This window comes from Papaver somniferum, chromosome 9, assembly GCF_003573695.1.
Source record: "Papaver somniferum cultivar HN1 chromosome 9, ASM357369v1, whole genome shotgun sequence".
NCBI classification, from domain to species: Eukaryota; Viridiplantae; Streptophyta; class Magnoliopsida; order Ranunculales; family Papaveraceae; genus Papaver; species Papaver somniferum.
Window position 1 is genome coordinate 88,680,031 of NC_039366.1, and position 12,989 is coordinate 88,693,019.

General features: G+C 35.5%; 1 protein-coding gene across 3 annotated transcripts; it reads right to left on the reverse strand.

Moving 5' to 3' along the window:
* Positions 1-5,737: 5,737 nt before the first annotated feature.
* LOC113308909 (phytochromobilin:ferredoxin oxidoreductase, chloroplastic-like) lies at positions 5,738-9,845 on the reverse strand. 3 transcript variants are annotated; one of them, XM_026557358.1, is made up of 8 exons: positions 9,521-9,845; positions 8,121-8,240; positions 7,305-7,399; positions 6,938-7,031; positions 6,719-6,850; positions 6,399-6,503; positions 6,239-6,289; positions 5,738-6,147 (listed from the first exon to the last, which is right to left on the reverse strand). In XM_026557358.1, the coding sequence occupies exons 1-8, from the start codon at positions 9,704-9,706 to the stop codon at positions 5,962-5,964; spliced, it is 969 nt and encodes a 322-aa protein (XP_026413143.1). In that variant the 5' UTR covers positions 9,707-9,845; the 3' UTR covers positions 5,738-5,961. The 3 variants fall into 3 exon arrangements, with proteins under 3 accessions (XP_026413143.1, XP_026413144.1, XP_026413145.1); XM_026557359.1 differs by having other exon boundaries at positions 9,516-9,644; XM_026557360.1 differs by lacking the exon at positions 9,521-9,845 and adding an exon at positions 9,210-9,372.
* Between the last annotated feature and the right edge of the window lie 3,144 nt (positions 9,846-12,989).

Below are 12,989 nucleotides of genomic sequence, written 5' to 3' on the forward strand. Positions count from 1 at the left end.
AAGCTCAACTACACAATCTATGTCCTAGTCCGAGACATTTATAAATAGGATAGAAATCAATACTTATAGTTTTGATCACTAACCTTGACAAACATGCTTGAGATAGCAACGCATGCGAGTTCGACCGAGCAGTGCTCTAACATCCTGCATGAAAACATCTATTAGTCGACATGATTTTAACATTACGATCATGAAAACCAACCCTAGTCGTCATTATAAGTAAAAGTAAACCATGACGACGTATTCAGAATTTAAAATTTTGTGCAAGTACAACTGCACTGATATACTCTCCCAACGGATATTTTTCAAACTATCATATAAACATACTTGTTTTCTCGACCAAACTATACACGCACACACCTAGTTTCATATACTCTACAAATATCAATTCACCATCTACTCTTTCTAATTCTTACCTTTGCATACAAGCATGTCATCATTTGACTCAAATAAAAATTTGGCCATAATCAAAACATGGTACAATGAAACCTGACGTAAGATGTGTCCAAAATGAAATGGTTGCACCCAAAATATTTAAGGAGAAGATATATATATCCAATATGTATGATATTATGCAATGCAAAGAGAATACATCTGCAACTTATACACGATATGTATTAAATTAATCAAAAAGGGATAGTTGATTATATAACGATAGAACAAAAGGTCTTTAATCGCAACCATTTAGGCTTGTCGATCCAACTATTTGTAAGTTTATTTTACATAAGCTAAGTTGTTTGATCTTCCAATTAAACAATACTAACATTGTAAGTTTGTTTGTGTTTTTTTGTTTGTTAGTTTGTGTTGGAGGGATTAGCAAAAACGCACTACTTGGAGGAAAAAGAGAATAACTCATATTTAATGAAAGTTATGAATTCATGAGGTCCAAAATTCCGCAGTCCGCACCGGACTATATGGTAGGTTTTGTTTTTGGGGATGAAGATTAGACTTATAATAGATTTTGAGTAGATTTTGTGGGTAGATATCTATGTAAACCCTCAAGAGACTATAACTCGTCCACTAGGGTCGCCTCGGGATTAAACGGCTTGGTGTAATGCTAAGTGCATCTACGAAAATGAGTTAGATTTTAGAATTTGGATCAATGTACTAATCAATATTGCATAAATAAAATAAATTACATCTTATGAATTTCACTTTTGTTGGGTTAATACTACACAACTTATCGACTAAACCAGGATCGTCATTGTGGTTCTTGTGAAGAATAACGACTCTAACAAATAATACATGTACCAAAGTCGTGTAATGGGTTGTCGTAGGCACAACAAATTAATTAAGATATTTCTCACTAATTAACTAGTAATATAGCGGTCGTAAGGATCGTTCTCACATAAAGTTGTGTAATTGATGAGTTATTTGGATTAGCAAACTAAGATAAAGTAAATGGATTAAAGCAATAAGAAGAAAGATATGATTTATGGAATCCTTCGCTATTACCAAACATAAAGTCGATTAACATACATGTTTACCTTTCATTAGAATCATATATCACCAACCGTAGAATAACAATAAGCTCTAGTATCCCCAAAACTCTTTGTGTCACTGGATATGGAAGTGTTTGATACCAGATTTTATCCATCTGAGCCACCATGAATAAGCTCTGAAGGTGTAATCGAATGCATTAGGGTTTGTGAATTTAGGTTTATCCTAACATCAAACACATAAGCTCGGTCTGCATACTAGTGTCACCTTCACACACGATTTCTCCACATAATCCCTTTGCAATGTCTCATATTCTCTACTTGTGTAGGAGGTGTTCAGCTATTACACGTTTCTCGCAATCCTCTACTAGCAATAGAATGATCAGTAGATTAATCTAGCATGTACTCCAAACAATCTAGAAATCAATCATAAACTTTAGATATAGTGAAACAAATGATAAGATGATTAAAACTCCAAATGAACTTGTATAACTAACAAAGCTTCTTGTTTAGAACATTTTATTCATCCATAATCAACAAAAGATTAGCTACTCATGATACAAAGAAAGAATAAGTAAAAGATATCCCATAGTTTCCCGCTAAAGGGGTAAACCCTAAAATAAAGATGTACCTAGCTTATCCTCTATCTTTTGGTGATGAAACCCTCAATAAAAAAATTTCGGAAATTCTTGAGAAGTCTCCTTAAATATCCCAATAACCCTAGGGTTTAGGAATGCTTTGGAACTAAGTATTCCAACTTTGGACAGTATTTTCATCGCTTTGTGGATATATTTTGGCTTGTTTTAATAAAATAACATGACGATATATTTTGGCACTATCAAAAGTCGTTTTTAATAATACGATCATGTCGACTGTTTTTAGCCTGCGTGTTTCGGTTCAGTCGAGCTTGACGACTTTTCATGGACTAAATTCTGAAACATTGAATTCTTTCGGTCATTTGAGGAGTTAAACCAATAAAATCATGTGCAATTCCATTTTCAAAAGTATTTGACTAGAGTAATTCATTTTGTTACAAAACTCTGAGCAAATATTTCTTGTTTTTAGTAATATTAGACATAATTATTTTTTATTTAGGAGTTATTTCATTGTTTTCAAGAATTTCTTCGCTATTAGACCGATTTTATCTGCACTTTTGATGGACGCATTTATGTGTCTAATATAGCCCAACTGTATATATTGTTAGTACCCATTTTTGTACTTATTATGGTATTTTATTTATTTGTAGGTGTTTTTGAAAAAATAAGGTTTTGCGGCGAAAGTGACTGAATATGTGGCATTTGGATCTCTGTAAACAGTGAACCGGAAGTACCCCGAAAGTATGCCGGAAACGTCCCAGAAATGTCCCGGAGGAACCCAGAAAAATTACTATTCCCCCCCCCAAAAAAGGGATGTTTCCACCCCAGTTGCTAAAGGGACACCCAACAGTGGTTAGGGGGACACCCTTTCTTCACGATTCAAAAAATGGCGGGAAAATCTTATGCCATGCACACTTCACTGGCAGTTTAGGGTTCGATCTTGTGTGGGCTTTGAGCGAGATTCAATCGTTGGAAATGATTGGTATGGACCTAATATAGCCTAACAGGCTTGGTACAATGAATTGGATCGAAAAACTTGGGATGAACAATCCGTTAGAGAAGATCAAAGCTAAACAGGGACCGAAGCATCCTGGAAAGAATATATGTGGAAGATACTCGAGTAAAGAGGGAAGATATTGTACCTAGAAGGATATATATCGAATCCTAGAAGATAGAAATACCAAATATCTTCTATTAACGCATAATCAGAGTTTGAAAGGAAACAGAGGCGTGCAAAAGGAAACATGGAGAATAAAATCTTCGGTGACTTGCAAAGAAGAAAAGGGAGTTATTACAAAGATATTCTCGGGATTTACGTGTCCTGTTGTGTATATAAGGTGCTTGGGTATCACAGTAGAGGGTGTTGAGAGTTGGGAGTAGAGAGGAGAGCGCTGCAGAGGAAGAATCCACCATTTTTCTCTGTTGTTGCTGCTGCCATTGATGAAGATGAAGAACACGAAGAACAGACATCCAAAAACCGTCGTTCTTCAACAGTGACAACGACCAGTCCCTGTGGGTCGTAGTCAGCTACGCAGACAACAACAGTAGTCTTTTATCGTTTTTTGTAACGGTGTGTGCAACAATTATAAACGTTGCAAACACCCGATTTTCATCATTTTCCCTTTATTTCATCACTGTGAACCATTTTTGAGCCATAAATAATTATTTTGAGAGCATTTTTACTATGATGAGTTAAACCCCAACACTGGGACGACGGAGGAGGCCGAGCTTCATACATGGGTAATTTTATTAATTCTTTTTAAGACTTTTGCATTAAAAATTAATTGAAATATGATTTGATTAAATTGGGTGTTATTTGATTAGATGGGTCATGCTTAGCTTAGGTGATTTGATGTTCCATGCTTAACATTTACAATCAATTTTTTGAGAATCTACTTTGGCAAAATAAGAGTCCATATAACTTATGTTTTGAGCGATTATTGTCGAGAATAATTCATTGAGCCCTATTTTATGAAGATTGGCCGAATCATTAGTCCCATTACCTCTCACCATTGTTAATATTTTATTGTATATATTTATCTTTTTTTTATTAAGTCTAAAAAATTATCCTTCACAAATCCGAGAGTTTGAACCTTCATTACTACAACCCCCATTAAATCTTTAATCAACTTTCATGATGTTTATTTCTAATGATTTGTTTGTGTTTGGTTATTTTGATACAAGTACATCGGCGATTCGGCACGGGCTACATCAAGTTCTTCTTCATCAGAAAAATAGATCTAGGACTTCCGAGTTATTCATTGTATATGAAGAATTTTTCGGCAAACCACTCCTCAATCATGGGAGCATCTTTTTTCCTAGAAAAAAAATCTATCAAAATGGTCGAATTATAATTTCGAGTACCATTTCTTATCCAATCTGAAAGTACAAGTTTTGGATGCTATCATTCCAGATCGCTCTTTCTCTTCGCCGTCCATTTGCGCTTTGCATCATTTTTTTTTGCATTTGTTTCATGTTATGATGTACTTGTTTTTCTTGAAAATCATCATGTAAATGTTTCTATTTGGAATGAACTACTTATGGTTTGACGATAAAAAAGAAGGTGCTAATTAAACAATGGCAAGTTTTGCCATTATGAAAGATATGTATGCTTAAGGCCGTGTTTGAGTTTATTTTGTTTTATTAACTAGTCTACAATTAGTTTTAGTATCCCGAATCGCTATAAAATCTCCTTTCACACGTTTTTTTTTCTCATTATATTTTGATTTGTAGGTTTAGTTGTTTTATCGAATTAATATTTTAGTGCATGTTATAATTTGTTATTGATGTCTTTTTCATTTCTTATTTTTACATTGATTTCTTTTTCAATTCTTATTTTTACATTGCAGGTGATGATAGTTTAGTTTGATTTTTTTTAAGCATGTTAATAAGGAGCTATTTTTACATTGCAGGTGATGATTCTTATATGCATATGAAATGAGAGATTTTAGGAGACACGGCGGAACTACCACAATACTACTTTAGATATTTGTATACGTAAGTAGGGCAGTTAATGTTAGGGATCAAGTATACAAATGTTGCAGGTGCAGCTTTCATTTGCATAAATGTGAATGTTCAACAATCCAAGTGCTCACCCAAGGGAAGTTGAGTGCACGGAGAATATTTCTCATTCACAAAGTAAGCATGACGTTGTCCTTTGCTGTTCATTTCATTGCTTATACTCAAAGAACTCTTATATTTTATTGCTTCCCTCCATATCTGGTATTGTGAAAGGGCTAATGTTTAGTGCTAACGCAAGCTAAAGCCACAAATTAATCCTCTCAAAATTAAGACATTGATTAGCCTATTAAACCCTGTTAATTACTTTCTAGGACATAACAGATTGCTAAATTCTAAGTGCTCCAATTATTAAGTGTTTACTGTTTGTTATTTGTTTCGGCACTAGCTATTACAAGGCATTCTGGAGACTGAAGATGTCCACAGCCATAATCAGAAAGCTAGACCTGACTGCAGTGGGAATCAACCGCCATAAATGAAAATGAGCACCGCCTTAAATTTCATCAGGATTCTTCCTATCCTATCACCAGGGCAACAGATCCACATTGTTGAATTTCAAAATCCAAATACTATTTCTTACTAGGGATAAAATTCAACCACTTGTGCAACCCTGTATTCTAAAAGTATGGTGATAATTTCGGTGTTCACCATATTCTTCTGTAAAAAAAGAAGGTTACAGAACCATGAATATAACCTTTAGAGTGAAGCTTTATTGGTACTTCATACAACCGTGATAACATACAAGTATACAACTTGAGTAGTCTAAAGTTACAACGTATGGTTAATTTCAGAAGAAAAGCGGAGCAAAGAAATTACAAAAATTTCCTGAACTAGCAAGAAAAGCCAGTCCAAAACTTACTCTACAACTCTATAAACATAATACCTACAAAGATGAAGACAATAAACAATCACATAATATTTTCACCAATAAATTCACCTCCAGTATCCCATGGCCGAGTTTCAAAAGACTTCCCAACCATACTGCGCTTCTCACTGATTGATCCATCCTCTTGCTGATACTCAGGAAAGTATTCTGCAAACGTTTTAGCTCCTAGTGTAGTTACTCCATTAAAGAGAAAATCCCTCACCAGGTCCTACACAATTGACCAAAGTATATGGATTAATAAAACACAAGGAAAAGCTGGTAATCAGACAGAATCTCCTATTAACCAAGGAGGAGGATACCTGTGCATCACACTCCCCTATCAACCTTTTTAACAGTCGATGACCGGGATCCTGGTTTTGAGTAATTACATCAATCAAAAGAACAAAGAAACAACACATGATTCCAATGTCAATTTTGACGAGCAAAGAGCAATTGAATCAAAGAAAGGCAAGGAGCTACCTTTTCTGCTCTCCATGTCAGATATCTATGCTGATCCCCAAGGTTACAGATAACACGAGAAGCATCTGTCTCCTCTTTTGCTTGGTCCATTATCTCAAGCCACGCCTGTTAGTAATAGTAAATAACATATGTTTGTGTTTCTATTGAAGTCATAGCCAGCTTATAAAAAAATAAGAAAACCAGTAACGAGAAAAAAAATCCAACCCCGAAGTTCATAGGGACTGACAGGTTACTTTTATCTGATAAACGGTGTTCGTCAGGTCGTAATAGACTGTCATTCAACCAAAATCGTACAATAAAAATATGTCAGATTTAAGTACCTTGTAATAATCCATGAATGCTGAAAATAGAAGATCGTGATTGTGTTGGCTTGAACTGAACTTGGTCCATATGACAATTGGTGAAAAGAATTTCAATGACTCACTTGTTATCTTGCCTCCCCAAGGTAAAAGCTGGAAAAACAAACATTCAAGGACCTCAAAAGTGAAATATGATGCTTCTCTGAATCTATAAGCACGTGTTTGAAAAAGATCCCATACCTCAGCATATTTCAGCCCAAGAGGCATTAAACTCTTGTAGTACTTCTCCCTGTAATTCCTTTCGGTGATGACATCATGCAAAGGATTAAGATCCCTAGAAATGAGAAATTAAGCATAAGCTCCAAAATGCTGTTGTAGGGAACAGGAATCCAAAGATTAGCCACTCATTTAAGCAGAGAACAGTGAGACTTGCTCCACTAAAGAAAACTTGAAAGCAGAAATATTGCTATATAATCATACTACGACAGAATGAAATTTATGTTGTTGTTTATTTTCTGATTAAGAAGCAATCAACAGAATACGGAAAAACAAAAAGATTGCATTAATTCGGAAACAAAATTGGGCAAAAATGTGAGAACTAACTCACAAGACAACTATATTCACACTGCCAACAGTGACACAGTTGGCACAGAAAATAGGTAGGTCAAACTCTGGTTCTGGGAAAACTGCAAAATCCATGACCTGCAGGAAACAAGGTAAATAAGAACTAATTTAAAAAGAAGTGAGATGTATTTGATTTAACTTCTAAGCAACTGATAGATGATTCAAATATATCCACATTTTCCCAAGATGCCTAGCGGCTAAAATTAAAAGCATCTTAATATACTCTGGTACCATTAATATGGTTAACATTTGAAAGACGCATAACAAATTCTGCAGCTGATAGGGTGGTATACACCATAAGTTAGCAACATAGCAGGAAATATAGAAAAGAGGACTTATGATCAGTGCTTGGCCAGTTAAAAGGAATTGTGCATCTTGTAGAACCACATAGGGAGAAATGTGTTATATATATTCATAAGGAAGCGAACAAATAAGTGGAGGGGAGCATAAGCCTAGACCTCCATCTAAGAAGGAAAAAAGTTTATTTGGAAACATACAGTCCGCAGATTAGGCTATTATATAAAACTCGAGTTCACTTTTTGCCTCATTTGCATCTCAATAATTGGGGAAGAAAAAAGAATGAAGTGTAGAACCCCTACACCTCGTTGGTGACTAAGCGGCAGCAGTGTCATGTATGCATTGGGTATGGGTGTCACAAACAGGAAGCAACATTAAGTGCAAAAAGTCAGATTATCCAAACATGTCCAAGAGCTGTAAAATATGAATTCCAATTTTCCATTTTTTTTTTTTTGAAGCATTTTCCAAATGTTATGCAAGTAATGTGCAATCTAAAAGATACCTGCATAGAATCACTCCCATCGATAGTCAAACCACGAAGCAGTCTAATCTTGGAAGATTGAAAGGATAGCATTTCAAGTTCTGTTTTCTGATCAATGGACTTCATGAGATTGAACTTTTCCTGGGAAAAAATTACATGGTAAGGCTGTTATCAACAATAGAGAAAAGTACAATTCATCACAAAACAACCAGCGATGGTTCGAACCTCACAGTATAAAGCCATTCTATATCCAGCTGACCACGAAACAAAAGAAATATAAGAAGCAACACTGCATCTAGTTCTATCTATTACTATTAGCTATGAGGATAAAGAGTAAGATTAGTGATATCGAATCGTCACAAAATATTCTCAAACATGTTATAGCTCCACTTTGTGACCTTCCTAGAGTTGTATTACAAACGCCCTTTTCTCTACATTCCATCTATGTAAGGTATCAATTCGTCCAGTTTACATGCATTACTATATATTTTAATGTACTTCCTCCCAACTGATTTCCCAATTCATGGGAATATGAATGTACGATTTATACAGGTGCCAGAAGATAGGACCAGGTTAAAGCAACGAGTTTGCTTTCAAAGGTCAAAACTGGCCTAAAGTTGGATAGAAATCAGGAACGAATGTAGGATCAACAGAAATTCATGTACCAATTTAAAGAAAGAAAATTTGCAATCTTCATTTCAATGCGGCAAGGAACAAGTACATCTAGCTAAAGGCATCATTCATAGCTAAGTTTTCCTAGAATCAAATCAAGGATCATGTAGGTGATCCCACAATTTCCTTCTGTATGTAATCCATAATGTTACTTAATTTCTGGTCTCAGTCTCTCAACTGTGTCATAGACAACTAACTTAACCAAGAGAGAACAATTTACAGGTGCTAGAATATGTTTACAACTTATTTGCGCCGCCGATGCCCAGATCTGGGTACTTAATAATTTTGCTAAATTTGACATACTATCCTCACATCTTAGTTAAATAGTGGTACTGATATCTGGAAAGTGACTACATGTAATAAAATACAAGTAATGAAAATATAAAATACTCACAAGTAAAACCTAACCTTGAGTTGAGTCAATAATAAAGTACTCACAAGTAAAACCTACTACATGCAATAATCACAATTGCAACTCTGAATTAGAGTTTGGTAACTAGAAATTCATTTCCATTAGAGGCCTGTTTCCGTTTCTGATGCTCCATTGGTACATTTTTTGAATCGTTTCCTCAAATTTCTAATGATTTTCTAGAGAAAATTTTAAAGATAGCATTCTGAGGCTTTGCATTTGATTAATGGGGATACCCAGAAACAAAGAAAATCACTTGGTGGTAGTGGCCCAAAATTCAGACATATCTTATACAGAGTGAAACTGAGAGAGACAGAAAGGTGAAGAACACCCACCTTACCTGTAATGGCGAAGGAAGTAAGTGAGTATGGCGTTGGGTTTCTTCTAAAGCGAAGTTAACGAATTTCTTGTAAGAGAAACCAGAGATTATCGGCGTAGAGGAAGATGAGTTCCTCTTCGTCTTCGATGAAGTAAAATGTTTTTGTTTGGGCACAGAAAACGAAAATATCTGCAATGAAAACGCCATTGTTGATGCACAGCTTCTCAAGAATCCTCTCTTCACATTCTCACTTCTCTCAGAGACATCACACTTCCCACTGAACTTGTTGGTGCCTTGTCGGTGTCCTCTTCCCTCTAGGGCTCTCTACCCTTTTAGTTGCAGGACACGGGCACGGTAAATTATATCTAAGGAGTAGATAGGTTCGAATTTTTAATTTCCCCTTTATTATTTTCTTGATTTCCCTTTATTACTATTTTCAAATATAAAAGTTTTTAATTATACCAAAAAATTATACATTTTCCAAAAAACTAGTCGGGAGCCTAGCAACAAGCTGGACTCCAACGCTTTTTTGAAGAATTCTATTATTGGGGCTTGAAACCCAACGGATTTTGGGGGCTTTATTGGGTCATGAAATAACAAATCCAATAACCCCCTATCATATTATTTTGTTAACGTCTAATACCCTCAATTGAATTAGTGTTAATTAGGGAAATTAACTAAATTAATTATGATTAGTATATGAATTAGGATTAATAACTAATTTTATGAAAATCAAAAAACTTTTTTTCATCAATTTTTTTTCTTTTCTTTTTTGTTTGATTAAGTAGAGGATTCTGAGAATTTTTTTTAACTTTTTTTGAAAATCAACCACCTAATATGTTGGAACATATCCTTAAATTACTCAGAATAACCCTATATATGGAGGATTTTGTTGATTCATATCGGAAAGCATCCACTAAAAATCTGGGCTTTTTGCAGTTTCGGCTGGGAAACATCAAATCCGGGCCGCAACCGACACTTATTCGGCTGGGAAATGATGAACTTCCAGCCGAAAATACTGTATACGGCTGCCATAACATTACATCCCAGCCGCAACTCAACAATTTATGGTTGGGAAAACCCAGCCGTAACCAATCTCGGCTAGGAAAACCTTGTCGACCTATACGTTATATATTTTAATTATCAGAACCATTTACGGCTGGAAAAATCCATCCGCAAGTCTTAGATACGGCAGGGACGTACGAGTCGTAAGTTCAATTGCGGCTGGGAAAACCAAGCCGTTTTTCATCCTTTTTTTTGTGATTATCTGAATAGCTTACGGCTGGGAAATCCCAGTCGCGGGTGTACTAACGTCTGGGAAATACTAGCCGTAATTGTTTTCGGCTGGGAAAACCAATCCGTAATCTAAATTAACAGTTGAGAATTTTAAGAACTCCCAACCGTAAACACCTTCAGAAATTATTATTTTTTACCCGAAATTCATCGAATCGGAATTTTTAACCATCCAAAAGCAAAATTAAATGATGGGTTTTCTCATTTTTTTTCTTTTTATGATAAGCGTTTTCACCATGATGAAATTATGATCATTATCTTTATCATGACCAAAGGAAAATGCGAAGATAATAGTTTTTGGTTTTCTTTATGTTCATCATCCTCATCATGATAAAATTATGATCATCATCTTCATCATGATTTATGAATGAGAAGAGAAGGATGAGGAGAAGATAGTATAATTAGTTGTCTTTTTATGATCTTCATCTTCATCATGATGAAATCGTGATCATCTTCATCTTCATCATGATGAAATCGTGATCATCTTCATCAAAATTTGTCAATGAAAAGAGAAGGAGAAGGAGAAGTGAAGATTATAGATTTAGGATTTCTTTTTTTGATGAATAGTGAAATTTGAATAAGGGTATTTTTGACTTTTTCATATTCCTAGAGTCCCTATCCACCTTTTGACTACACATAGCATTTTAAGCCCCCAAAATCCATTTGGGTTCAATCCCCAATAATAGGATTCTTTTTGAATAGCTAAACTGTTCTAATAAAAAGAAAATTGCCAACATGAATATCAGCATCATGTCTAACTATGTAGTTCTTCAATCCATGCAAAAACTCAATAGACTCAAAACCAAGTTCACCTAAAGTAGTAAAAGCTATGGTACCAAAATTAAAACCATTAGCGTTACAAACATCAAGGTACTTAATCCGCTTACGCTTCACAGCCTTAGCCAAAGTAAGGCCAGGAGTAAAAACCTGCGCACCAGCCCCAGCAAATAAAGAACCCCAATCACATCAAAGCAAGTATCGCGGCCGTCTTCCCAATTGTAGACCAAAATGTCCGCCGGCATAAAATCACCACCATCTTGAGAAAGGAACCCCAAGGAAGCTTCCACCTTGGACTGCACATCAGCTCGAAAACAAATATCCACAAACGTGTCTCTGATAAGATCATGTCGAAACTTAAGACCGATCTCACTGGCACAATGAAGAGCATGGTCATCGTATACATCCATATCTCTATACGGCAAAAAAAAACAAAAAAAAAAAACTATTCAAAGCAAACAAAGAGATACCAAGTCTATAGGTAAGCACTGCACAAAAACTGTCGCGGTCCAATCTTCTGTCCGAGCCCGTCAGCAGGAATAGCAAGGAGGTAATATTGTGCATGTTGAGTTATATTACATTGCCATAGAGCCAAATATCGCTTGGACATGTTATAAAGGGAGGGCATTTCCTTAGTTCTATTTTTTAGTAGTTTTTTTTTTTCTTCTTTTACGATATTTTCTTTTGAAATCGTAAACTCTAGAGTGGGGATTTGATTTGATGTCTTGGAGCATGGGAGTTAGACTCCTAGCCAATTAGATCGGATCTTATGGCTATTCCAATTACCTTTCCACGTCAGTCTGGGAAGAGGCTAGCCCTTGTGGTTGTTTCAAGTTTCAAGAGAAAATCGAAAGATGGTTGGCCGTTTTCTAATTTGTTGGGTCCACCAATTTCCAAAACCCCACTTATTTCCCTATTGGTCCCACTAAGTTTCCCCCAAAACGAACGATGATTGACCAGTTTATATAATTTAATCGATTTTTATGGTAAAATCTCCCTTGGCACCAGTAAGTTGTAAGAATGAAACAGACAGTCATTATCCATTTTTTACTTTCCAAAACGGACAATCATTGCCCGTTCATGATCTCTTCCCGAAAGGATTCCCACTCAATAGCGAGCGCGAATGAGAATCAAGACTTTAGGCAACGGTTTTTTAGAGCTATGAAGAGGTTGGGAACCTCCATAAGACCCAGTCTTAGGTTAGCCATGCTGGTTAATTTCACGACTTAAAATTGCCTCTATAAATTTCTTAAGCCATTGACTGGCAATAGTGGTATAATTCCCAATAACTAACTTCATTACTCAGCCTTACATACTTTGGAGATAAATGCAACGCCAACTCTTCTTGGTAATTGGAAATGAAAGACTTCTTTCACTTGCTTTCTCTTTAACTCTTCACGTCCCCCATATGCATAATAGA